This window comes from Lepeophtheirus salmonis, chromosome 9 (genome assembly GCF_016086655.4).
Source record: "Lepeophtheirus salmonis chromosome 9, UVic_Lsal_1.4, whole genome shotgun sequence".
NCBI lineage: Eukaryota > Metazoa > Arthropoda > Copepoda > Siphonostomatoida > Caligidae > Lepeophtheirus > Lepeophtheirus salmonis.
Genome location: NC_052139.2, coordinates 21752571 through 21776422, shown reverse-complemented (window position 1 = coordinate 21776422; position 23852 = coordinate 21752571). Strand labels below are relative to the sequence as shown.

General features: G+C 37.0%; 1 protein-coding gene and 1 pseudogene across 1 annotated transcript; one reads left to right on the top strand and one right to left on the bottom strand.

Moving 5' to 3' along the window:
* Positions 1 to 5399: 5399 nt before the first annotated feature.
* Positions 5400 to 11600, bottom strand: LOC121124108 (myosin-3-like). Its single transcript, XM_071890844.1, is given in 7 exon segments — positions 5400 to 5754; positions 5757 to 6207; positions 6302 to 6692; positions 6761 to 7637; positions 7640 to 8405; positions 8455 to 11307; positions 11385 to 11600. Coding segments are annotated over 7 exon segments (5739 nt in total). The 3' UTR covers positions 5400 to 5569.
* Positions 11601 to 12963: 1363 nt separating this feature from the next.
* On the top strand, positions 12964 to 21609 carry LOC121124034 (myosin-4-like; annotated as a pseudogene).
* Positions 21610 to 23852: the final 2243 nt, after the last annotated feature.

Here is a 23852-nt window from a genome sequence, read left to right as displayed (position 1 = left end):
ATGTTTGCAACCCGTCAACACAAAATCAACCTAGAATTATTTTTCTGAGTCTGGATTACAATAACAGTATTCTTCGACGAAACATTACTACTCTTAATTTAATTCAAAAAGCAATTATTCAGTTAAACTCCATAGATAGTGGAGAAAATCATGTATATTTTGGGTATGCTAAAAAAAATAAACAGAAAATTAACATGGACACACTAACAACTCAAATAATGTTTTGGACGAGAGCAGCTTAGTTGTCATAAACGTTTCATTACCGGGTAGTCTATTGAAATCTGAACACTTCATATTTCAATAATTAATAAATGAAGGTTGAGTGATTGAAATTAATTCATGTTTCGATATATTAAATCATACACAATTTGTTACAATACAAAACAAACTCTCTAACTTTTACGTACACGTCGAGAAAATGAAGCTTGGTCATGATTGACATATTTCCATATGTGCACTCCCAGCAGTTGGGCGTCTCAAGGACCACCATCAGCAAGTCTGAAACGTTGGAGAGGAAGAAGGGCTCTGTCAAAAAGGCTAAACTGGACCTGAAAGATTTACAAAAAAACAACCCAGGCTAATCCCCTCAAATCCATGAGAACCCGTGCGAGAGATCTCTAGATTTCTCACTAGACTATATAGAGAAGTGAGTATAAATATACTTGTGAGGGTGAAGAGGCCACTTTTGACACCAGCCATGAATTAAACCCATCTCCTTTGTTGCAAGACTCTTTTGAACTCTTTTTTGACACTTTTGTCTCTCCTATAGCCCTGATGACAACTCCCTCGACTACACTTTTTGGATGCATGTCGAGGGGAAGGCCTGCGGTGTCCTAAATCCAAACACCGAGCCCCTCAACGCCACTGTCAGCCAGTACTGGGACCCCATGACAGAGAACTAGATCGAGAAGGGTGCCAGGTCTTCCGTCGCCGTATAGAAACCATAAGTGGCGTTAAGGACGGCTACATTAATGATTAAGAGAGCTCAGACACACATTTACCAATTTATATTTTAGGCACACATCTATTTATATTACCAATTTAGTTAAAATTCTATTGGTAATTAATAAATTTTATCTTGTTGAAGTTTAAAATTCAATGCGTTCATATTTTAATGGACCACTTGGTTGATCAGCGAAAATCAGCTGTGACAGAGGAGGAAGGGAAAAGGAAATAAACAAGGACAAGAATTAATCCGATTTCGATCCTCAATTCGTTACTGAGTCCAACAAGTACTTGCAAATGCAACTCCGTAACAAATACTCAAGGTTACTTTCCGTCTTATACGAGCGCATAATATTGTTCAGTCTGTTTTTATTTATAATTGAACGTAACGTATTAGGAAAGGAAGTTCACTACTTAGAAGTTAAATAATAATTATAACAGTTAAATAAATAAAAATTCATTCTTCATATTAGCAATTAAAAATAAAAACAAAAACAGCCCAGCTAAAAATACACACGATTTACATCACTACCTATGGGTGTGCAGCAAATTTATAGTGAAAAAAATCGTGTTTATTTTTTAGGTTACACTTTTTTTTTGGAATTGGTCATCTGAAGAATAGTGATTTGTATACGGGGAAGATACTTTTTTATTTCGTGTTACAGAACAGTGCTTCATGCCATATTATACACTCTACTACAGCAAATTGCGACTTCTACTTTGTTAGTGTCAGGGAAGCCTCATTTTAGAAACAGGTTTCAAGTTTTTTAAAACACTAATCTGGTGAAAATTAGCGTTCAAATGAGCTACGATTGACAAAAATAGGTTAATTCATTGTTGAGAAGGAAGCCAAAAGACAAAGTTTAGCCGATTTGATTCGTGCCCAGCATAACAAGAACACAAGAAACATTAGACTTTGAACTAATCGAAAAACTCCAAGAACGCCTGCTACCTCCCCTACATGGTCGATGAGATTCCGTCGGTCAACCAGACTAAGTTCTCAGCCTCCACGATGATGCTGGGTATTGCGGAATCAGATGTGAAGAGGATGCCCCGTATTGGTTCTCGAAAGGCCTGAAAATAGAGACCAAAGTGTACCAGTCGTTATCTATTTCCCTTTTTTAAATATTTGAATGTAATATCAGCTGTTATTCCATTTATGACAATCAATCTTCTCAAAGTTCATGAGTACATTTTTAGCTTGCGCGGAAAACTGCCTTCTGAAAAATTGCACGTGGAAGGTTGCCTTGGAGAAAATTGCCATGGAGAAAAATTGCCAGTTGGGTAAATTGCCGATATTCTGTTCAAACTTCATGATGAGCACATTATAAATTCGCTTAATATTATTTATGATAAATATCTAAACATATTTGTTTGTTCCATCCCTCCAAGGGAGTACCTTCAAGTGTGAGTAATATTATTGTAATATAGGAAGAGGAGGGGGAGGGACTAAATAGCTGAGAGGGTTCTCTGGATTTATAAGATGCTTTGGCTGTAGTTTAAGAAGGAGTAATACTGTCCTTACTCCACGGCAGGCCCTTCCGATTTTAATTTTTTTTTTAATTCCATAATGATTATAATACAAATGCCATGAAGGAGGGTTAAAAAAAAATAAAATAAAAATTCAATAATATGTGCTTGCTGATGTAATGTAATCGAATGAGCTAAAATGGCCTATTAGATTATAATTTTTTTAGTTAACAATTTTTTGGTATTAGAAGGGTTCCTAGGATGTAAGCGACACTTTGGCGTTAGTTTTTAAGGACCCAACTAATTCATCCAATACATCCAAGAAATCCCACTAATACCAAAAAATAATTCCAAGCCCTCGATTTGCCCAGGGTATTTGGGGGTACCCCTGGATCCTTAACACTATCGACAATTCATCGAAAGAACCCCTCTAAAACCACAAACTATTTAAATGCCCTCAGATTGTCCGATAGTGTGCGACGGATAAGAACCCCCTACAAAAGCATCATATACATCCAAGGAACCCCTCCAATATCAAGAATAAAAAATAGTATCAAGCCCTTCGGTTAAATAGACTACTTGAGGGTACCCCTGGATCCTTAAAAATTACGGCCAAAGTGACAACTACATCCAAGGAACCCTTCTAATACCAAAAAGTAGTTAGCTAAACGATCATGAAGTTTGAACAAAATACGGGCTATTTCTTCCATGGCAATTTTCTCCAAGGCAATCTTCAACGGGCAATTTTCTACAGGGCAGTTATCCTAGAACCCTTTTTTAGTACCAAAAGTTCGTTAAAAGTAATTTTTATTTCGTTGAAGTTTTTATCGTAAATAATATTATAATCTTTTAACTATAATAATCGCAAATTATATATTGCTGTTGGGACATTATGAGGAGTTAGTGTAATTTTGAGTCTCTGTCAAATATGTATCAAGAAATAAAACTCGTTAATATTTTGCTCAAAGTGTAACCCAAGTTCATAAACTATATAAAAAAGGATGTGGTTATACATAATAAGGAAGGAGTATCAGAATCGTCCATAAAGAATCGGCTGAAAGTTTGTTATCGGTACATACTTCATTTTGATATATTTTCGATTAATGATAGCCAAGGTTGCCCCCTTATCGGTTTAGTAGTTCTGGTTCATAAGGCGCTAGAAACAGGCCCGATAAAGTCGAACCAAAGACGCAATATATAGCTTATTGGACTTGGTTTATTTTGCTTTTGTTCCTATATAGAATATATAAAGGAAATAAAATATAAAAATAAATTGGCTTTAATCAATAACTCAATTTTCTGAGCTTTTTTTTTTCTATAATTGCACCGTTTTTCTGTTGTTTTTTTACATCGCCAAAGTGATAGAGTTGTATCTGAGTTCCAAATAGATAAGGGCTTTAATGGATCTGGAAAAGTGGTTTTAAGCACCAGACGGTGTAAATAAAAGAGGGAAGGGGTGTTGTAGACTATTGATCCAGGTCTGCTATTAAGCATATCAGGGCCCTATAACATAATATCTATAATACTTCATTAGCCAGGATTTCCCAAACTTTAAAATACCAGGGTCCCTACACTATTACGTATTTATCTGAGGCCCCCTTTATACAAAGCGTGTTTATACCACTACTCCACCTTCCCGCTTTCCCTAGCCTCCCTTTGCAGCCCCCACTATGAAACCCATTGTCTTAAGCAACCTTAGTTTTCGTGGCCCATACTGTAACTTGTACTTTGCGCACAAAGTAGCCAATGCCCTGTTTGTATCTAATATAATTTCCTGGGCCCGAATTTTGTAGCGATCTCCCTTGTTTTAAATGCCAGTTACCAAACTGAGGCTGTAAAAAAAAGAACCGAAGACTATAACCAAGACCCATACAGCTGCACTTTGACCGACACCAAAAAATGTTGAAATGAAAGAACCGATACTGGCACCGATATAACCTCAATTTAGATGAAGAAATGACACAAAACGATACATTTTGGATATTAATATCTAGATCTAAACGTTACAATAGATAACTATTCATTTGCATAACATTTTATTCCAGGATTTTTCAAATATTTGCAAAAATGAACAACTAATCGAGGGTTATTTTTTTGACCGCATTATTCTCCATGTCTTTTTTTTTTTCTAAATACGAAAAAAACCATGATAGAATTGTCTTCCCCTGTATAATTCCAATAAATACAATTTACTAGAATTTTTTTCACAATTAGTATAAAAATGTTTTTTGAAATTTTCTTCGCAAATTTCGATTAGGCATTTTTTACAAAAATAAAAAATGGAGTTATCATCTGGACAAATATTTTCATCCCTATATGTTTATTCATATTAATACATATATTATAAAGCTCGCTTTTATAATTTCCCCCTCCCTCCTTGGCCGCAGCAACGCCGGCTAAACATTTGTTAGTACTAGCATATAATATTATATTACAAATAGGTTTGAAAGAAGAGTAGCAGAGCTGTTATGCCACTTTTTATATTAACACTGTATAAGCTGCAATCTTAAAGAGAGGACGGAAATAAATACAAATTCCACACAGTTTATAGCAGAAACATAGACAGGAATGACTCAGATGCCGTTTCCTTAAAACTACTCCGAGTCCAACAAGGACTTACTCTACTAATCTCCTAAACAACTTCAGTGTTACTCAACGGCTTTCATGAGCCCAGGCAATAGCATTCACTTTGTACTTAGATTTTATATCTTCAAGAATTAGCCAATAATAACAACTTTTGAAAAAAAAACAAAAAACAGAGTAGATGAAAGAGTAAAAAAAAACAGGTTGAAAAAACCTGTAAAATTCTTGACATTAGGAGTAGTGGTGTGATTAATAAAAATCTTTTTAGTAAATTAAAGAGATATTAAGAAAATAATCAGTAAAGAGCTACTACTGAAATTTTGATATTTTAACATCCTTTATATATACAACCGTAGAACCCCAGTTAAGGGTGTAATTAGTAAATTACCACTCTTTCAAAATTAATTTGCTCATATAATTGTTTTTATTTGACTTTGATGTGATATTAACAATCTCTTGTATAATCATTTAATTATTTATTTTAGTTTTTCTATTTTTCATTTTCTTGAATAAATCTCCTTTTTCTTCAGATGAGGGATTCATTTAAGATGAAGGATGACGTTCATATTATTTAGAAGGTGGAGGTTCCACGAACCATTCTCATGCCTCCAAGAGAAGTATCAGCCAACTTGCAGCGCTCCTCAGTTTCCTCAAGTTCTTGTTGTGCCTTTCTGTATTTAGCCAAGTTCAAAGCAGCAATTTCCTCTGCTTCTTCGATTTGTTGTTTGTAGGTCTTGATCTTTTGTTGCAACTTGAGGCCAAGTCAGACATTCTGTCTTGGTTCTTTCTGTCTTCATCTTGTTGGAATTGTAATTCCTTGATATGCCTCTCAGATCTCTGGTAGGCCTTGTAGTTTTCTTGAGTCTTGGTTTGGATTGATCCCAATTCCAATTCAAGCTCACGGATCTTCATCTCAAGTTTGCTCATGGCATCCTTACCCATTTTCATGGCAGAAGTCTCAGCATCATGCAATCTGCTTTCAAGCTCAGAGAGTTGGGACTCAAGAGATCTCTTGGCTCTGTCTTCAGATCCAGTGTGATCTTGTTCGGATCTGAGTTCATCAGCAAGTCTTGAGGCATCAACCATGGCCCTCTTGGATTTCTCTTCAGCATTCTTGGCAGAGCTGAGAACCTCATCAATCTCAGCTTGAAGAGTGTGGATTATGCTCTCAACATTACGCTTCTCATGCATGGACTTGGAGTTGATGACCTGAGAAAGGGAAAAAGAATGTCATAAGATTATTTAAGTATGATGATACTATGTATAATATATGATTCATGGATCAAATAAAAGGTTTGCTTACCTGCATTTCATTAACAGTGTTGCGAGCATCGGATAATTCAGAATCAATTTGACGCTTGGATCTTTCAGCAGAGTCCAAGAGAGCTCTTGATTCTTCAACTTCTCCAGAGAGAGCATTAGACTTTCTCTCACAGATACCAACTTGTTCCATAACATGTTGTTTGGACCTGCATTCATCTTCATAGGATTGAATGATGTCACGCAAGTTGCATTGATATCTCTTGATAGCCTTTTGACCCTCAGAGTTAGCCTTGTTAGCATGATCGAGAGCAATTTCCAATTCATTGATATCAGACTCGAGTTTCTTCTTGATGCGAAGAGCTTCAGACTTGGCCCTTTGTTCGGCTTCAAGAGAAGCTCCCAAGGAGTCCATGGCTCTTTGGTGGTTTTTGCTGAAAGAGTTTAAAAATAAAATAAATAACAGTTGAACAAAACCATCTACGTCTATTCCATTCCTTACCGGGTATTGTTAAACTCTTCTTCCTTTTCTTGGATTCTACGATCAATTTCTTGCCTAACTTGTCCTAGTTCAAGTTGAGCACGAAGAACCTTGTTCTCCTCTTGTTCAAGAGCAGCCTCAGCTTCTTCAAGAGCAGCTTGTAACTCTTCCTTTTCGACTTCCAAGCGTCTTCTTTGTTTGTCCAATTCATGGATGGAACGACCACCATCTCCAAGTTGATCCAAGAGATCCTTGATTTCATCAGCCAAGTTCTTGTTCTCACGCTTGACGATGTCAAGTTGCTCTACGACTTCATCACTAGCAGCTCTGAGTCTAAAGAGCTCACTGTTGTAGTTTCTGCATTCATTTTGACTGGCTTCCAATTCAGATGAGATATCCTCACCCTTGCATTTCCATTCGTTGATGACTTTGTCAAAGTTCTTTCCTCGCTTTTCGGTGATAATGGCAGCAGCATGAGTTCTTTCATACTCCATAGAGATTTCTTCTAAGTCGGAGTGCATTCTGTTCTTGGATTTCTCATTGTTGGCAATTTTGCATTGAAGAGACTCAACAGTTTCTTCAGCTTCGGTGATTCTAGCTTGAAGCTTGTTACGGGAAGACTCGAGTTCATCAACACGTCCCATGCCTTCAGTTTCGTATCTGGATCTCCACAATTGGATTTCAGCTTGTGCCTTGGAGAGAGCCTTGAGGGCATCAGATTTTCTTTGATGTTCATCCTCAATGCGCTCACGGGTATTTTCAAGATCCGTGGTACAGTTCTTGAACTTGGTCAGGAGGGAGGATCTGTCTCTGGCTTCAGCATCAGCCAAACGCTTAGTATCTTCTAATTGAGTTGTCAAAGAGATCTTTTGCTTGTTAAAGGTAGCCATAGCATTCTCCCTTCCTCAATTTGACGTTCCAAGTCTTGTTTCTCAACTTGAAGTCTCTTCTTTTGAGATTCAGCCTCATTGAGTGCTCTGGCCATCTCGTCCAATTTCTGATGAGAGTCCACAATAGAACCTTGAATCATTTTTCCGTTCTTGTCCATCTCAGCCTTAGCACGAACACCATCCTCAAGGGAGCTTCTGCATTCTTGAAGATCTCTCTCCATGTTAGACTTATCTTTTTCCGATTTGGTCTTGTTCACGTTGAGGCCATCAATTTGTTCTCCCAATTCAGCCATGGTGTTGTTGTGCTTCATTCTGAGAGCAGCAAGGGTTCCTTCATGAGAAATGTTCATTTCTTCCAATTCCCCCTTGAGACGACCAAGCTCAGATTCTCTCTTCTTGTTGAGCTCAACTTGAGTGGCAGTGTTGCAACCAGCCTCTTCGAGTCTTGCTCCAAGGTCTTCAAGATCCTTCTTCAAGATAGATCTGCTTTTCTCAGCCTTGGCTCTGTTTTGTCTTTCAATGAGCAATTCCTCATCCAATTCCTCAAGACGAGATTGGAGCTCCTTGATTTGCTTAGAGTATTTGCTTCCAAGAGTAGATTCATCCTCAATCTTGGCAGAGATGGCAGAAATTTCCTTGTCTTTTCTTTGAACACTTTGTGAGAGTTCAGCCTTGACACGCTCCAAATCGGAAAGAGTTTCTTGAGTGAGCTTCAAGTCTCCCTCAACCTTACGCTTGAGTTTCTCCACGTCACCCTTGGCTTTCTTTTTCTCTCTCTAAAGAGTCCTCGGCTTCATCTAAGGATTGTTCGAGTTTTCCCTTGACACGTGAGAGATGATTGCATCTGTCTTCCATGGCTTGTATATCTTCCTCGGTTTTTTGCTTGGACTCTCCAACATTCTTCTTTTCACGTTGGAGCTTGTTGATCATGTCATTTTGGTGTTCAATTTCTTCCTTGAGGGTTCTGATTTGATCGTCCTTGTCAGAACGGTCTTGCTCAGCACTGTTAAGATGGGACTCGAGATTTTGGATCTCATTTCCAAGAGTTCCAATTTCCTTGTTCACCTTAGCTTGAGCTTGTTCAATAGACTCACTTTGTGCCTTCTCACCCTTAATGCGGTTGTTGACATCAATGAGTTGCTTTTGAACATCAGCAGCCATGCCTTCAATTCGGTTGGTCTTGTCAATGATGTCTTGAACAACGGATCCACCACTTTGGAGAGCCAAGACAAGTTCATTCTTTTGAGCTAGGAGAGCATTATTGACAGCCTCAACCTTTTTGCGGTCAGCCAAGGCCTTGTCAATGTTAGCTTCAGCAATGGCAATTTTCTCTTCATACTCAGCTTTGTATTGAGAAAACTTGGTACATTTGAGGTTAGGCTTGAGGAGCAACCATATCTGCCACCAAAGCCAGGTGCGACCAATGTGCCAGTTTCTGATGGTTCTTTGCAAGCAGTAAAGAGCTAGCTTTTGATCTTGCATTTTCTTGAAGACCAATCGAGAAGCTTTTCCTCTTGCTTGAGCTTGTAGCCAGGACAAGACAGCACCAATTCTGTCTTCACGGATTTCCTCCATGTAACCCAAGATACCAGCTCTGAAGAAGACTTTGGTGTGACCAAGACGGAACTTTTCAGTTTCGAGCTTGATGAGTTTCAAGACAGCTCCAGCAGCAGACTTGTCATTCTTAGCCTTGGCTACAACAGCAGCTCCAAGGATATTGTATCTGGCTTTGAATTCAGGGTAAATCATTTTGTTGGGGAAACCCTTTCTGCAAATGGCAATACCAGCCAAGACACCATTACATTGATATTGATGCATGACAAGTCCAGACTCAACCATTCCGGGTTGTTTGTGAGTGTTGGGTACAACACAACGGATGAAGGAAGGATCTGTGGAGTATAATACTTTCATCAAGTCATCAAGTTGAGCCTTGTAGAAGGAAGACACAGTTTTGCCACCTCCCTTCTTTCTGCCACCGCCACCTGCGTCCTTCTTGGCTTCAAGGGGTTGACCAGGATGATCAATGAAACATTGAACAAGCAAGGCATTGCTACCATTCTTCATGAGTTCAACAACAGTGTCATTGAGGGGATCCTTGTTCTTCTCGAGCCATGAAGTCAAGTTATAAGAGACAGTTGCGGCATAGTGAATAACAGCAAAGTGAGCATTGGGATCGGGCCTGGGAGAGGGCTTTTGGAAGTTCTCACACTTGCCAAGCAAGTTCTCGTGCAACTTGGCGGCAAAAGTCGCATCAGTAGCCTTAGGGAAAAGAGACTCTTCTTCAAGAATGGACAAAAGTCCCATGGGCTTCTCAAACATAGTGATACATTTCTGCAAGTCCATACCAAAGTCAACATTGGCCCACTCGATACCTTCCCTCACATATTCTTCTTGCTCAAGTACAAACATGTGTTGGTTAAAGAATTGTTGCAATTTCTCGTTACAGAAATTGATACAGATTTGTTCAAAGCCATTGTAGTCAAAAATCTCGAAACCAGCAATATCCAAGCAACCAATGTATTGAACCTTCTTCATGGTTGGATCAAAGAGAGTCTCGTTACATTTGTCAACGATGAATCTGAAGGCCAATTCATAGATCTTACGACTAATACCAGCAACAGAGCTAGCGGCTCCAGTACAGCTTTGACCCTTGGAAACCCATTCAGTACCGACCTTTAGCTTGGGCTTACAGAAATAAGTGATCATCCACTCACAATCAATACCACAAAGAGTAGCAACCTTTTGACTGTTGATATCATCCTTGATCTCAGCTTGCTCGTCCTTACCAACTGGGACAAAGTCCTTGGTCATGTTACCCATGTGCATGACAACGGATGTGAGCTTGTAGACATCGTATTTCTCTTGGTTGGAGAAGCCAAGGATGTCATAGGCCTCATCTGCAAACTGCATGTCTTCCTTGTCATCAATAGAGGGCACAGTGACTTTTCCTTGGGAGACCCACCAGTAGTCATAGATATCATTTGACAACAAACATTTTTCCTTCAAGTCAGGGACTGCGTCCGACATGAGATTGTAGAAGGAGTGGTAACATCTCTCGAGTTCAGCCTGGAATGTTAAACGAGATTTCTCCAAAAGATAGGTGACCATGTCAGCTCCAGAGAGCTTACCACCTTGATTGAACCAAATACGGATGAATTTACCGAACCGGGAGGAGTTGTCATTTCTCACAGTCTTGGCATTACCCCAAGCCTCAAGTACGGGATTGGTTTGAACGATTTTGTCTTCAAGACCGGGTTCGCCTTCCTTTTTCTTTCCAGAAGCACCAATGGAGGCAAAGTAGGAGATGACCTTCTTGGTGTTCTCTGTCTTTCCAGCACCAGACTCTCCAGTAATGAGGATAGACTGATTCTTGGCGGCATTTAACATACCTTGATAGGAACCTTCAGCAACACCAAAGATGTGAGGTGGGCATTCACTACGACGCTTGCCAATGTAAATTTCCATGGCACGTTGAGTGTAGATAGGGAATCTTTTGTAAGGATTGATGGCAATACAGAACAAACCAGAGTAGGTGTAGATAAGTTCATTCTTGTAACGGACAACAGAGTTCCACAAGACACAAGCGTCATTGAGGTAAGTCAAACCAGACATGTCATCGGAGCAGTCAAACTTGGGAGGATTGACTTGTCCAACTTGGTCCTTCTTAAAGACTTTGGTCTAAATAACAAAGAGAGGAATATATTTATATTTTATTATATGTATATTAACAAACAACCAAATAAAAATAAACTTACATCTCCACTGTCCTTTATCTTAACAGTAACTTTGTCACCATCTGTGGATTCAATTAAACCTTCGAGGTATCCACCAGTTCCCTTCTCAGGAACCCAGCAAGACTTCTTCGCATCATAAGGCTTGGATTTTAATTTGATTTTAAGCTCAGGAGAGACAAGTAGCCATGGGTCTGGGTCTGGGTCAGGTCCTTCGGTCTTCTTTATATTGCCGGGCATGTTGACTTAGACTTCTGCAAATTAATCAAATATAAGTATCTTAAATCAAATTAAGGTTTAAACTATAGCTACAATTCTTGAGTATCATGACTCATCTCCGTAATTTGAATATATAGCTTATAATTGACTCAAATATGTCCATGAAATATTACTCTATTTGCAAATTTTCTTTAATTTTATTTAAAATTGTCTTAATGTTTATACACAACATTTTTAATTTCTTTTAGAATTCCGGGAAATCAAAGTATGAGTAAATAAAAATACTTTGAATCTTTCGTAATTTATTTTACAGGTACTTTCAAAATAAAAAATAAATTTTAAACTGATCTTAAAAGATTCAAAATAAATTTTCGTTACCTATGTTGGAAAATGAAGTTATATTTAATTAAATATTCCTTGGTAGGTTTTTTACTTATATTTAATATTTGTTTAAACTTCTTCTATGTCCGCATGTATGTATGTATGTATGATAAAAAATATCAATTTAATAAGTCCTTCAATGAATTTCTAAGTATTATTTAACAATGTTACACGTTACATAATAATAAATATTTGAAAAATGTCAAATTATAATAAGTTTTGTTAATAATATGACAAAATACCGATTCATGGCGTTCTTCAAATCCTATACAAACAGTAAATTTAATTAAAAAAATGTTTGTAGGCGCGATATTAGATATAAGACACTAATATTTTTTATCCAATAATTATAAATTTACAAATTGCACTTTGATACAAAAGGACAATTTTGGTCAATAAAATTTTAACAGCATTTTCAAATATAAATCAATCAAGTCTTAACTTTTAAAAAGATATTGAATATATTATTATAAGGCAAAGACAAAGGAAGAATGAATTGAAAAGTAATACTAAAATATATTTACAAGCTGAAATTGGAAAAAATATAAAGAAATTGTCAAAATTGTTTTTCTAAAATGAAACATTTTTATGATTATAAAGAGGTGAGGATAATCGGAGAATCATTTTTTTAAGTCTTTTAATTTTGGGGTCAACAGTAATAAAAAGAATAACAACTAACTCTCACTTACCGATATAAACTTGGTCTGATAAATACTCCACGAGTTTATGGGATTTATATACCCTAGTCCCCATAGTACTGACCTGCCCGGTCAGTACTATGTCGAATAAGCTCACTCCTTTTGGACTTTTGAATATTGTTTAAAATAGTTTTGGCTTTCTTTGTTAAAGGTGTATATCTTTTTTATCAGTAATTATTGTTTTCCATTTTTTCGTGTACATTTTTGTGCCTGTTTTTTTTTTTCAAGAAAGCATTGAAAAATAATAAAGGCTTATAAAATATATAGGTACTTTTGAAAATAATAATATTTTTTTTAAGAGAGCGATTTATATATATATATATCCATGATCAAATAATTATGTATTAAAAATAATCAAAATCGAAATTTGAGACCCATTACCCATTCAGTCATTTTTCGTGATTTAATCCGAAAAGACCTCTTCTTTTAAATACATATATATTGGTAAGGAAGTACCTATCATTTTATTAAAAATAATCGCTAACTTGTAGATTTTAAGACACATTAATTAATTAACTAACTGTTGCTATAATAAATAATCACTTTCCCTATTAAATTGATAAATATGGAGAAAAATAATTGTTCAATTCACACTTGGAAGCCCAATATTTTAAATGGTGTATTTTTATGTTTTTCTCTCTGGTGATATAGAAAAATCCCATATTGTCATAGGGACTTAATATTTTATATCTATGCTAATGGGTTATTAGCAGACAACAACTCATTTAATTGAAATATCTCCTCCCCTCCTAATGATTTTTGCAAGAAAGCAGTAATGCATCCCTAAAGTGTATAATCCTGTTATATTTCCAGAGCAATAGACACTATCAAATATGGAAGTGATAAATCCACTACCATGTTCCTCTCATAAATAATTTTTACGCAACCAATAGCTACGTTGTCCTCCTAGATCATGGAGAGTTAGCTTTGTACTATCTTTTGTTAAAATAAAAATATCTCTGGTAGACTTAACGGACCTTTCTTTGAACCAAAAATTCTGTTATTTGGGGTGGGGCTACAACCCCTCCAGCCTACCACCTATGGACGCCCATGTATATAATATCACAAACTAATTGAGTAGTATATCAGAGTAATAGACTCCATCAAATATGGAAGTGTAAAATCCACTACCATGTTCCTCTCATATGTAATTGTTATGCAACCAATGGCAACGTCAGCCTCCTAGGTCATAGAAAGTCGGATTTTTGTCTATCTTAAGTTAAAATAATTTAAATTTATGGTAAACTTAACGTACCGTTCTTTGAACCATTCCAGTCATTAAGTCGTCTTATTGACCATATTGCCTGCATTGTCCATCAATGTAGGGAACAACTCTGTAATGAGTCGTCAATTTAAGATCCACTCCTTTAAAACCAGTGTTGAGTAATAACTTACTTTTTACATATTACTTCGTGGAAAAATAAGTTAGTTATATTACTTATTATATAGAATCAAAAATACTGTGATTACTTATTTTTTTATATCTCTTTAAGAGATGAACAATGCTGCTACAATCAATCCCGCGACTTCTTAAATTTGTAAATTAATATATTTATACCCTTCAAAAACTAAATTCTAAAACTTTTTCGGTATAAGCATTTTTTTAAATCATGGATTATTTTGGATCCTGGAGTCTATGAATAGAAGTATAGAATAATGTTTTGTACACATTAACAATAATGAAGTAGCTGTTTCTAACTTAACATTGTTGAATTGATAATTTTAACTTATTTTTACCGAATACTTTCAAAACTATTTATCCTTCGTTTTAAAGATACGTTATAATTTAATATTTGTAGAAATAATAAAAAATAAGAGTAGGTTCTTTAATTAAATTAAGTCATATGATATCAAGCATTAACTTATAGGCCCTAAAAATAACCTAGTAAGAATATGTAATTTAATTATTACACTTTTTATGTTTTTTTAAAAAATTAAATAAAGAATTCACTACTTTTACATTATATCAAACATAAACTTATAGGCCCTAAAAGTAATATAATGAGGATATTTGACTTTTTTGTCGCTCAGTTTTGATCGGAGTAAGGTATTTTGTTCATAACTTAAGTAATTTTTTTTTTTTTTTTTTTTTTTCAATAAAGATATACCAATATAATAAGTCATTATTTATTACTTAATTAAAAGGTATTTTCGTTACATTACTTATGTAGCAAAGTAATACCGTTAATCAGTTAGTCCCTCTAAAAGTAATGTTATAACAGAAATATGATATTAACTAACACTTGTCCAAGACATCACATTAGGAGTTATCTCATTACATAAGTTTTTAAAGATTTATGATACAGTGTGACAAAGTACAAAGTTACTTTAACTATAAGTAAAAAACCTACCAAGGAATATTTAATTAAATATAACTTCATTTTCCAACATAGGTAACGAAAATTTATTTTGAATCTTTTAAGATCAGTTTAAAATTTATTTTTTATTTTGAAAGTACCTGTAAAATAAATTACGAAAGATTCAAAGTATTTTTATTTACTCATACTTTGATTTCCCGGAATTCTAAAAGAAATTAAAAATGTTGTGTATAAACATTAAGACAATTTTAAATAAAATTAAAGAAAATTTGCAAATAGAGTAATATTTCATGGACATATTTGCGTCAATTATAAGCTATATATTCAAATTACGGAGATGAGTCATGATACTCAAGAATTGTAGCTATAGTTTAAACCTTAATTTGATTTAAGATACTTATATTTGATTAATTTGCAGAAGTCTAAGTCAACATGCCCGGCAATATAAAGAAGACCGAAGGACCTGACCCAGACCCAGACCCATGGCTACTTGTCTCTCCTGAGCTTAAAATCAAATTAAAATCCAAGCCTTATGATGCGAAGAAGTCTTGCTGGGTTCCTGAGAAGGGAACTGGTGGATACCTCGAAGGTTTAATTGAATCCACAGATGGTGACAAAGTTACTGTTAAGATAAAGGACAGTGGAGATGTAAGTTTATTTTTATTTGGTTGTTTGTTAATATACATATAATAAAATATAAATATATTCCTCTCTTTGTTATTTAGACCAAAGTCTTTAAGAAGGACCAAGTTGGACAAGTCAATCCTCCCAAGTTTGACTGCTCCGATGACATGTCTGGTTTGACTTACCTCAATGACGCTTGTGTCTTGTGGAACTCTGTTGTCCGTTACAAGAATGAACTTATCTACACCTACTCTGGTTTGTTCTGTATTGCCATCAATCCTTACAAAAGATTCCCTATCTACACTCAACGTGCCATGGAAATTTACATTGGCAAGCGTCGTAGTGAATGCCCACCTCACATCTTTGGTGTTGCTGAAGGTTCCTATCAAGGTATGTTAAATGCCGCCAAGAATCAGTCTATCCTCATTACTGGAGAGTCTGGTGCTGGAAAGACAGAGAACACCAAGAAGGTCATCTCCTACTTTGCCTCCATTGGTGCTTCTGGAAAGAAAAAGGAAGGCGAACCCGGTCTTGAAGACAAAATCGTTCAAACCAATCCCGTACTTGAGGCTTGGGGTAATGCCAAGACTGTGAGAAATGACAACTCCTCCCGGTTCGGTAAATTCATCCGTATTTGGTTCAATCAAGGTGGTAAGCTCTCTGGAGCTGACATGGTCACCTATCTTTTGGAGAAATCTCGTTTAACATTCCAGGCTGAACTCGAGAGATGTTACCACTCCTTCTACAATCTCATGTCGGACGCAGTCCCTGACTTGAAGGAAAAATGTTTGTTGTCAAATGATATCTATGACTACTGGTGGGTCTCCCAAGGAAAAGTCACTGTGCCCTCTATTGATGACAAGGAAGACATGCAGTTTGCAGATGAGGCCTATGACATCCTTGGCTTCTCCAACCAAGAGAAATACGATGTCTACAAGCTCACATCCGTTGTCATGCACATGGGTAACATGACCAAGGACTTTGTCCCAGTTGGTAAGGACGAGCAAGCTGAGATCAAGGATGATATCAACAGTCAAAAGGTTGCTACTCTTTGTGGTATTGATTGTGAGTGGATGATCACTTATTTCTGTAAGCCCAAGCTAAAGGTCGGTACTGAATGGGTTTCAAGGGTCAAAGCTGTACTGGAGCCGCTAGCTCTGTTGCTGGTATTAGTCGTAAGATCTATGAATTGGCCTTCAGATTCATCGTTGACAAATGTAACGAGACTCTCTTTGATCCAACCATGAAGAAGGTTCAATACATTGGTTGCTTGGATATTGCTGGTTTCGAGATTTTTGACTACAATGGCTTTGAACAAATCTGTATCAATTTCTGTAACGAGAAATTGCAACAATTCTTTAACCAACACATGTTTGTACTTGAGCAAGAAGAATATGTGAGGGAAGGTATCGAGTGGGCCAATGTTGACTTTGGTATGGACTTGCAGAAATGTATCACTATGTTTGAGAAGCCCATGGGACTTTTGTCCATTCTTGAAGAAGAGTCTCTTTTCCCTAAGGCTACTGATGCGACTTTTGCCGCCAAGTTGCACGAGAACTTGCTTGGCAAGTGTGAGAACTTCCAAAAGCCCTCTCCCAGGCCCGATCCCAATGCTCACTTTGCTGTTATTCACTATGCCGCAACTGTCTCTTATAACTTGACTTCATGGCTCGAGAAGAACAAGGATCCCCTCAATGACACTGTTGTTGAACTCATGAAGAATGGTAGCAATGCCTTGCTTGTTCAATGTTTCATTGATCATCCTGGTCAACCCCTTGAAGCCAAGAAGGACGCAGGTGGCGGTGGCAGAAAGAAGGGAGGTGGCAAAACTGTGTCTTCCTTCTACAAGGCTCAACTTGATGACTTGATGAAAGTATTATACTCCACAGATCCTTCCTTCATCCGTTGTGTTGTACCCAACACTCACAAACAACCCGGAATGGTTGAGTCTGGACTTGTCATGCATCAATATCAATGTAATGGTGTCTTGGCTGGTATTGCCATTTGCAGAAAGGGTTTCCCCAACAAAATGATTTACCCTGAATTCAAAGCCAGATACAATATCCTTGGAGCTGCTGTTGTAGCCAAGGCTAAGAATGACAAGTCTGCTGCTGGAGCTGTCTTGAAACTCATCAAGCTCGAAACTGAAAAGTTCCGTCTTGGTCACACCAAAGTCTTCTTCAGAGCTGGTATCTTGGGTTACATGGAGGAAATCCGTGAAGACAGAATTGGTGCTGTCTTGTCCTGGCTACAAGCTCAAGCAAGAGGAAAAGCTTCTCGATTGGTCTTCAAGAAAATGCAAGATCAAAAGCTAGCTCTTTACTGCTTGCAAAGAACCATCAGAAACTGGCACATTGGTCGCACCTGGCTTTGGTGGCAGATATGGTTGCTCCTCAAGCCTAACCTCAAATGTACCAAGTTTTCTCAATACAAAGCTGAGTATGAAGAGAAAATTGCCATTGCTGAAGCTAACATTGACAAGGCCTTGGCTGACCGCAAAAAGGTTGAGGCTGTCAATAATGCTCTCCTAGCTCAAAAGAATGAACTTGTCTTGGCTCTCCAAAGTGGTGGATCCGTTGTTCAAGACATCATTGACAAGACCAACCGAATTGAAGGCATGGCTGCTGATGTTCAAAAGCAACTCATTGATGTCAACAACCGCATTAAGGGTGAGAAGGCACAAAGTGAGTCTATTGAACAAGCTCAAGCTAAGGTGAACAAGGAAATTGGAACTCTTGGAAATGAGATCCAAAATCTCGAGTCCCATCTTAACAGTGCTGAGCAAGACCGTTCTGACAAGGACGATCAAATCAGAACCCTCAAGGAAGAAATTGAACACCAAAATGACATGATCAACAAGCTCCAACGTGAAAAGAAGAATGTTGGAGAGTCCAAGCAAAAAACCGAGGAAGATATACAAGCCATGGAAGACAGATGCAATCATCTCTCACGTGTCAAGGGAAAACTCGAACAATCCTTAGATGAAGCCGAGGACTCTTTAGAGAGAGAAAAGAAAGCCAAGGGTGACGTGGAGAAACTCAAGCGTAAGGTTGAGGGAGACTTGAAGCTCACTCAAGAAACTCTTTCCGATTTGGAGCGTGTCAAGGCTGAACTCTCACAAAGTGTTCAAAGAAAAGACAAGGAAATTTCTGCCATCTCTGCCAAGATTGAGGATGAATCTACTCTTGGAAGCAAATACTCTAAGCAAATCAAGGAGCTCCAATCTCGTCTTGAGGAATTGGATGAGGAATTGCTCATTGAAAGACAAAACAGAGCCAAGGCTGAGAAAAGCAGATCTATCTTGAAGAAGGATCTTGAAGACCTTGGAGCAAGACTCGAAGAGGCTGGTTGCAACACTGCCACTCAAGTTGAGCTCAACAAGAAGAGAGAATCTGAGCTTGGTCGTCTCAAGGGGGAATTGGAAGAAATGAACATTTCTCATGAAGGAACCCTTGCTGCTCTCAGAATGAAGCACAACAACACCATGGCTGAATTGGGAGAACAAATTGATGGCCTCAACGTGAACAAGACCAAATCGGAAAAAGATAAGTCTAACATGGAGAGAGATCTTCAAGAATGCAGAAGCTCCCTTGAGGATGGTGTTCGTGCTAAGGCTGAGATGGACAAGAACGGAAAAATGATTCAAGGTTCTATTGTGGACTCTCATCAGAAATTGGACGAGATGGCCAGAGCACTCAATGAGGCTGAATCTCAAAAGAAGAGACTTCAAGTTGAGAAACAAGACTTGGAACGTCAAATTGAGGAAGGCGAGAATGCTATGGCTACCTTTAACAAGCAAAAGATCTCTTTGACAACTCAATTAGAAGATACTAAGCGTTTGGCTGATGCTGAAGCCAGAGACAGATCCTCCCTCCTGACCAAGTTCAAGAACTGTACCACGGATCTTGAAAATACCCGTGAGCGCATTGAGGATGAACATCAAAGAAAATCTGATGCCCTCAAGGCTCTCTCCAAGGCACAAGCTGAAATCCAATTGTGGAGATCCAGATACGAAACTGAAGGCATGGGACGTGTTGATGAACTCGAGTCTTCCCGTAACAAGCTTCAAGCTAGAATCACCGAAGCTGAAGAAACTGTTGAGTCTCTTCAATGCAAAATTGCCAACAATGAGAAATCCAAGAACAGAATGCACTCCGACTTAGAAGAAATCTCTATGGAGTATGAAAGAACTCATGCTGCTGCCATTATCACCGAAAAGCGAGGAAAGAACTTTGACAAAGTCATCAACGAATGGAAATGCAAGGGTGAGGATATCTCATCTGAATTGGAAGCCAGTCAAAATGAATGCAGAAACTACAACAGTGAGCTCTTTAGACTCAGAGCTGCTAGTGATGAAGTCGTAGAGCAACTTGACATCGTCAAGCGTGAGAACAAGAACTTGGCTGATGAAATCAAGGATCTCTTGGATCAACTTGGAGATGGTGGTCGTTCCATCCATGAATTGGACAAACAAAGAAGACGCTTGGAAGTCGAAAAGGAAGAGTTACAAGCTGCTCTTGAAGAAGCTGAGGCTGCTCTTGAACAAGAGGAGAACAAGGTTCTTCGTGCTCAACTTGAACTAGGACAAGTTAGGCAAGAAATTGATCGTAGAATCCAAGAAAAGGAAGAAGAGTTTAACAATACCCGGTAAGGAATGGAATAGACGTAGATGGTTTTGTTCAACTGTTATTTATTTTATTTTTAAACTCTTTCAGCAAAAACCACCAAAGAGCCATGGACTCCTTGGGAGCTTCTCTTGAAGCCGAACAAAGGGCCAAGTCTGAAGCTCTTCGCATCAAGAAGAAACTCGAGTCTGATATCAATGAATTGGAAATTGCTCTCGATCATGCTAACAAGGCTAACTCTGAGGGTCAAAAGGCTATCAAGAGATATCAATGCAACTTGCGTGACATCATTCAATCCTATGAAGATGAATGCAGGTCCAAACAACATGTTATGGAACAAGTTGGTATCTGTGAGAGAAAGTCTAATGCTCTCTCTGGAGAAGTTGAAGAATCAAGAGCTCTCTTGGACTCTGCTGAAAGATCCAAGCGTCAAATTGATTCTGAATTATCCGATGCTCGCAACACTGTTAATGAAATGCAGGTAAGCAAACCTTTTATTTGATCCATGAATCATATATTATACATAGTATCATCATACTTAAATAATCTTATGACATTCTTTTTCCCTTTCTCAGGTCATCAACTCCAAGTCCATGCATGAGAAGCGTAATGTTGAGAGCATAATCCACACTCTTCAAGCTGAGATTGATGAGGTTCTCAGCTCTGCCAAGAATGCTGAAGAGAAATCCAAGAGGGCCATGGTTGATGCCTCAAGACTTGCTGATGAACTCAGATCCGAACAAGATCACACTGGATCTGAAGACAGAGCCAAGAGATCTCTTGAGTCCCAACTCTCTGAGCTTGAAAGCAGATTGCATGATGCTGAGACTTCTGCCATGAAAATGGGTAAGGATGCCATGAGCAAACTTGAGATGAAGATCCGTGAGCTTGAATTGGAATTGGGATCAATCCAAACCAAGACTCAAGAAAACTACAAGGCCTACCAGAGATCTGAGAGGCATATCAAGGAATTACAATTCCAACAAGATGAAGACAGAAAGAACCAAGACAGAATGTCTGACTTGGCCTCCAAGTTGCAACAAAAGATCAAGACCTACAAACAACAAATCGAAGAAGCAGAGGAAATTGCTGCTTTGAACTTGGCTAAATACAGAAAGGCACAACAAGAACTTGAGGAAACTGAGGAGCGCTGCAAGTTGGCTGATACTTCTCTTGGAGGCATGAGAATGGTTCGTGGAACCTCCACCTTCTAAATAATATGAACGTCATCCTTCATCTTAAATGAATCCCTCATCTGAAGAAAAAGGAGATTTATTCAAGAAAATGAAAAATAGAAAAACTAAAATAAATAATTAAATGATTATACAAGAGATTGTTAATATCACATCAAAGTCAAATAAAAACAATTATATGAGCAAATTAATTTTGAAAGAGTGGTAATTTACTAATTACACCCTTAACTGGGGTTCTACGGTTGTATATATAAAGGATGTTAAAATATCAAAATTTCAGTAGTAGCTCTTTACTGATTATTTTCTTAATATCTCTTTAATTTACTAAAAAGATTTTTATTAATCACACCACTACTCCTAATGTCAAGAATTTTACAGGTTTTTTCAACCTGTTTTTTTTTACTCTTTCATCTACTCTGTTTTTTTTTTTTTTTTCAAAAGTTGTTATTATTGGTTAATTCTTGAAGATATAAAATCTAAGTACAAAGTTGCCTGGGCTCATGAAAGCCGTTGAGTAACACTGAAGTTGTTTAGGAGATTAGTAGAGTAAGTCCTTGTTGGACTCGGAGTAGTTTTAAGGAAACGGCATCTGAGTCATTCCTGTCTATGTTTCTGCTATAAACTGTGTGGAATTTGTATTTATTTCCGTCCTCTCTTTAAGATTGCAGCTTATACAGTGTTAATATAAAAAGTGGCATAACAGCTCTGCTACTCTTCTTTCAAACCTATTTGTAATATAATATTATATGCTAGTACTAACAAATGTTTAGCCGGCGTTGCTGCGGCCAAGGAGGGAGGGGGAAATTATAAAAGCGAGCTTTATAATATATGTATTAATATGAATAAACATATAGGGATGAAAATATTTGTCCAGATGATAACTCCATTTTTTATTTTTGTAAAAAATGCCTAATCGAAATTTGCGAAGAAAATTTCAAAAAACATTTTTATACTAATTGTGAAAAAAATTCTAGTAAATTGTATTTATTGGAATTATACAGGGGAAGACAATTCTATCATGGTTTTTTTCGTATTTAGAAAAAAAAAAGACATGGAGAATAATGCGGTCAAAAAAATAACCCTCGATTAGTTGTTCATTTTTGCAAATATTTGAAAAATCCTGGAATAAAATGTTATGCAAATGAATAGTTATCTATTGTAACGTTTAGATCTAGATATTAATATCCAAAATGTATCGTTTTGTGTCATTTCTTCATCTAAATTGAAAATTGACGTTTGATGAATAAAATATTCAAACAATGAATTCACATTTTAGTACTTGATTAAACTTTTTACAACCTTTATTTTATCTACGAATTCAATATTCCATTGGAAATCCATTTTTTTTGCACCTGAAAATAACTAAATAGCAATTAGTCCATCACTTTTATGATTTTGAATAAATTGTCTGTATTCGTACAGTTGTTTTTTTAAGGCGCAAGTCTCTTTTTTATTTATAACTCTACACCTTATATATAAGTCTCTTTGAGCTACGAAAAAACAGTTTTTATGTTTTAAATATAGAAAGAACCGCCCTTATGTGACACCCCCTCCCCCCAAAAAAAAAAAAAATGTGGGCACCTCTGTCTTAGGTTGACCACGTTCCAAAGGGGTTCCCATGCGAAATTTCAGTCTTTTTATTTCTACAGTGTGAGTGTCTATAAAGGAAACACATACACGCAAACTCTATTTACTGCGTGCAGAAAACTGCTAAAGGGAAAATTGCCCTAGAGAAAAATGCCATTGAGGAAAATTGCCAGTTAGGAAAATTCCTTGTATTTAATTCAAACTTTATGTTGAATAATAACGCATTATAAATTCCCATTGCTTAAACTATATTTTGATATTATAGAGTATTCTTTGGATCTATTTGATGAATTGGCAGTGGTTTTTAAGGATCCACGGATACCCCCAAGTACCCCATACAACCCGAGGGCTTGAGACTATTTTTTGGTATTAGAGGGGTTCCTTGGATGTATTGAATGAATTGGCAGTGGTTTTTAGCAATACCACACTATCTCCGGGTCAATCCAAGGGCGGAAGCTAAGCCATATTTTAAGAGGCCCCTTCCCCTCCTTCTTACTACCCTGAGTGATGAAATAAACAAATATGTTTAGATATTTCCCAGAAATTATATTAAGCAAATTTATAATGTGTTATTATTCATCAAAATACGGTAAATTTTCTATAGGACAACTTACCTAACTGGACATTTTCCTGTATTGCAATTTACTCCAAGGCAATCTGTATATATGACTGATTATCTAAGAAGCTTTCATGAAGGATTCTTTCTTGCAAAAAGCTTAAACCCAAATAATAGCACATGTCAAAAACCAAATATCTTTTAAGTTACATATTGAATATAAATCAAATCAATTTTGGAGCTGAAATAAACCTTTAAAAGAAATTTTGATAAGACATTGAGAAAAAAACA